The sequence below is a fragment of the Pteropus vampyrus genome, unplaced genomic scaffold, assembly GCF_000151845.1.
Source record: "Pteropus vampyrus isolate Shadow unplaced genomic scaffold, Pvam_2.0 Scaffold333, whole genome shotgun sequence".
NCBI lineage: Eukaryota > Metazoa > Chordata > Mammalia > Chiroptera > Pteropodidae > Pteropus > Pteropus vampyrus.
Genome location: NW_011889114.1, coordinates 1 through 2,367, shown reverse-complemented (window position 1 = coordinate 2,367; position 2,367 = coordinate 1). Strand labels below are relative to the sequence as shown.

Here is a 2,367-nt window from a genome sequence, read left to right as displayed (position 1 = left end):
TCGCTGCACGGCGACCTGGCCGCCCCGCCGCCGCCAGCGCCCTGTTTCTCCCACGTGGCCAGCTTCCTGGCCGCCTTCCTCTTCGCGCTGGAGACACAGACGTCCATCGGGTACGGCGTGCGCAGCGTCACCGAGGAGTGCCCGGCCGCCGTGGCCGCCGTGGTGCTGCAGTGCATCGCCGGCTGCGTGCTGGATGCCTTCGTCGTGGGCGCCGTCATGGCCAAGATGGCCAAGCCCAAGAAGCGCAACGAGACGCTCGTCTTTAGCGAGAACGCGGTGGTGGCGCTGCGCGACCGCCGCCTCTGCCTCATGTGGCGCGTTGGCAACCTGCGCCGCAGCCACCTCGTCGAGGCCCACGTGCGGGCCCAGCTGCTGCAGGTGCGGGGCCACCCCGGGGGCGGGCCGCTGCTGGGGGTGGGGGGCCGGAAGGGGCCTTCGCGGAGTGGGGACCCCTAGCGGATTGTGGGAGATGTAGGCCAGATGGCGAGGTGTGCGTGGGGCCTGGAGGGCGCGTGGACTACAGTTCCCAGCAGTCCCTCCGGAAGGGACCTCCCCGGTTCCGTCCCGGATCAGGTTCAGGAGATGTAAACCCGAGAGAGAGGGCGATCTGTGACCAGCTCTTCCTGGAGGCTGAGACTTGAGATAGATTTTTGAGACATAAAGAGCTTCCTAAGGCTTGAGGATGAGCCCCCGATGGGGTTGTGGGAAATCTAGACCTGAGAGGGCCACCCTGGCCTGTTAAGGCCCTGAACTGCAGTTCCCAGAAGTGTCCGGGGGCAGGGAAAGTGCCCCGTGGGTGGTCTGAGGCGTTGATGTAGTTTTGCCCGCGGTGTAAACCACGGCTGGGGTTTACAATTCCCAGAGGCCTGTGACTTGAGGCCATGCCCCTGTGGGTTGTGGGAGATGTAGGTCCCAGGATGGGTGTAAGAACACAGTTCTCCATGGCCTCTGGGCACGGGGTCCTGCAGCTCTTGTGGGAGACTTCTTTCCCCACGCCAGGGGCCCACTGTCTCCCACCAGCCTCCTGCTCGGAGGAGTACAGGGCCGGGGCTGGGAAACTCAGCCGTAAAACAAAAAACAACTACAACTCCCATGGGCTCCTGGGATAGTAGTGGGCTCGCTCCAACGCTCTGCAAAAGGCGCTTTCGCGTTTCTGAATTGTGCTCAAACTGCCCAAATTCTGGGCAGTACCTAGCTGCCCTTGGCCAGTAGACACTTAACCTTGGGCTGAGGTTGGACTTAGGTTAAGAGGGAGGATGGGATGGTGGTGGGAACCACAGCTCCCAGCAGCATCTGGGGTCTCCAGGAGACAGGTGGGAGAGAATGGGTCCCCAACCCTCACCTCTGTCTCCTGCTTGAGACGTCAGGATTCCTGACTAGGAGGGATACTGTCTCTCCCAGAAGTCTCTGTGGCCTGTGGGGGTAGGTATGGAACCAATGGGTAGGTGGACAAAACCGACCTGGGCTGGGGACCGCATACCCACAAACACAAACGCGCATACACACCACGGGGTGCAGGGCTTATAGTTGGTTTGGGGGTGGGGCTGTGCGAAGAGCTGGGGCGCGTAAGCCAAAGCAGTGGTGGAACACGGGATATGGGACCTACCTTGGAATCCTGGTTTATTTTCCCCTGGCCGTATATTAAAAGCCATTTTTTCTCTCCCTCTTCTTCTCCAATTGCTGGTCGGATGTGATTCTTCTGTTTCTTTAACTTCATCTCTGCCTTGCTGATTTCCGTGGCTCTCTGTCAATATCTCTCTGTCCCTCTTCCTCTCTCCTGTCTTTCTCTTCCTCGGGTTTCTATCCCCAAATCCTCTCTGAGTCTCCGTTCCCTCTTTCTCTGGGCCTCCGTCCTCCTCTCTCTGGGCCTCCATCCCCCTCTCTCTGAGTCCGTATATTCACCCACCGCTGGTCTCTGCTCTTCTCTTCGTCTGCATCTCCATTCCTCTCTCTCGCCATCTCTCTCTCTTTCCATCTCCATGCTCTCCGCTGTCTGCCTTTGGCCCTTTGCCTTTCGCGGCAGCCTCGAGTGACCCCGGAGGGTGAGTACATACCCCTGGACCACCAGGACGTGGACGTGGGCTTCGATGGCGGGACCGATCGCATCTTCCTCGTGTCTCCCATCACCATCGTGCACGAGATTGACTCGTCTAGTCCTCTGTATGAACTAGGACGTGCCGAGCTGGCCCGGGCCGACTTTGAGCTAGTGGTCATCCTCGAGGGCATGGTTGAGGCCACGGCTATGACCACACAGTGTCGCTCTTCGTATCTCCCTGGCGAGCTGCTCTGGGGCCATCGTTTTGAGCCAGTCCTCTTCCAGCGTGGCTCCCAGTACGAGGTCGACTATCGTCACTTCCATCGCACTTA

At 59.9% G+C, this 2,367-nt stretch overlaps 1 protein-coding gene across 1 annotated transcript; it reads left to right on the top strand.

The window, feature by feature from the left end:
* On the top strand, window positions 1-2,362 carry LOC105304198 (ATP-sensitive inward rectifier potassium channel 14; the record flags this gene model as incomplete). Its single annotated transcript, XM_011378175.1, has 2 exons — window positions 1-378; window positions 2,024-2,362. Coding segments are annotated over 2 exons (717 nt in total), but the record flags the coding sequence as incomplete, so codon positions are not given.
* Window positions 2,363-2,367: the final 5 nt, after the last annotated feature.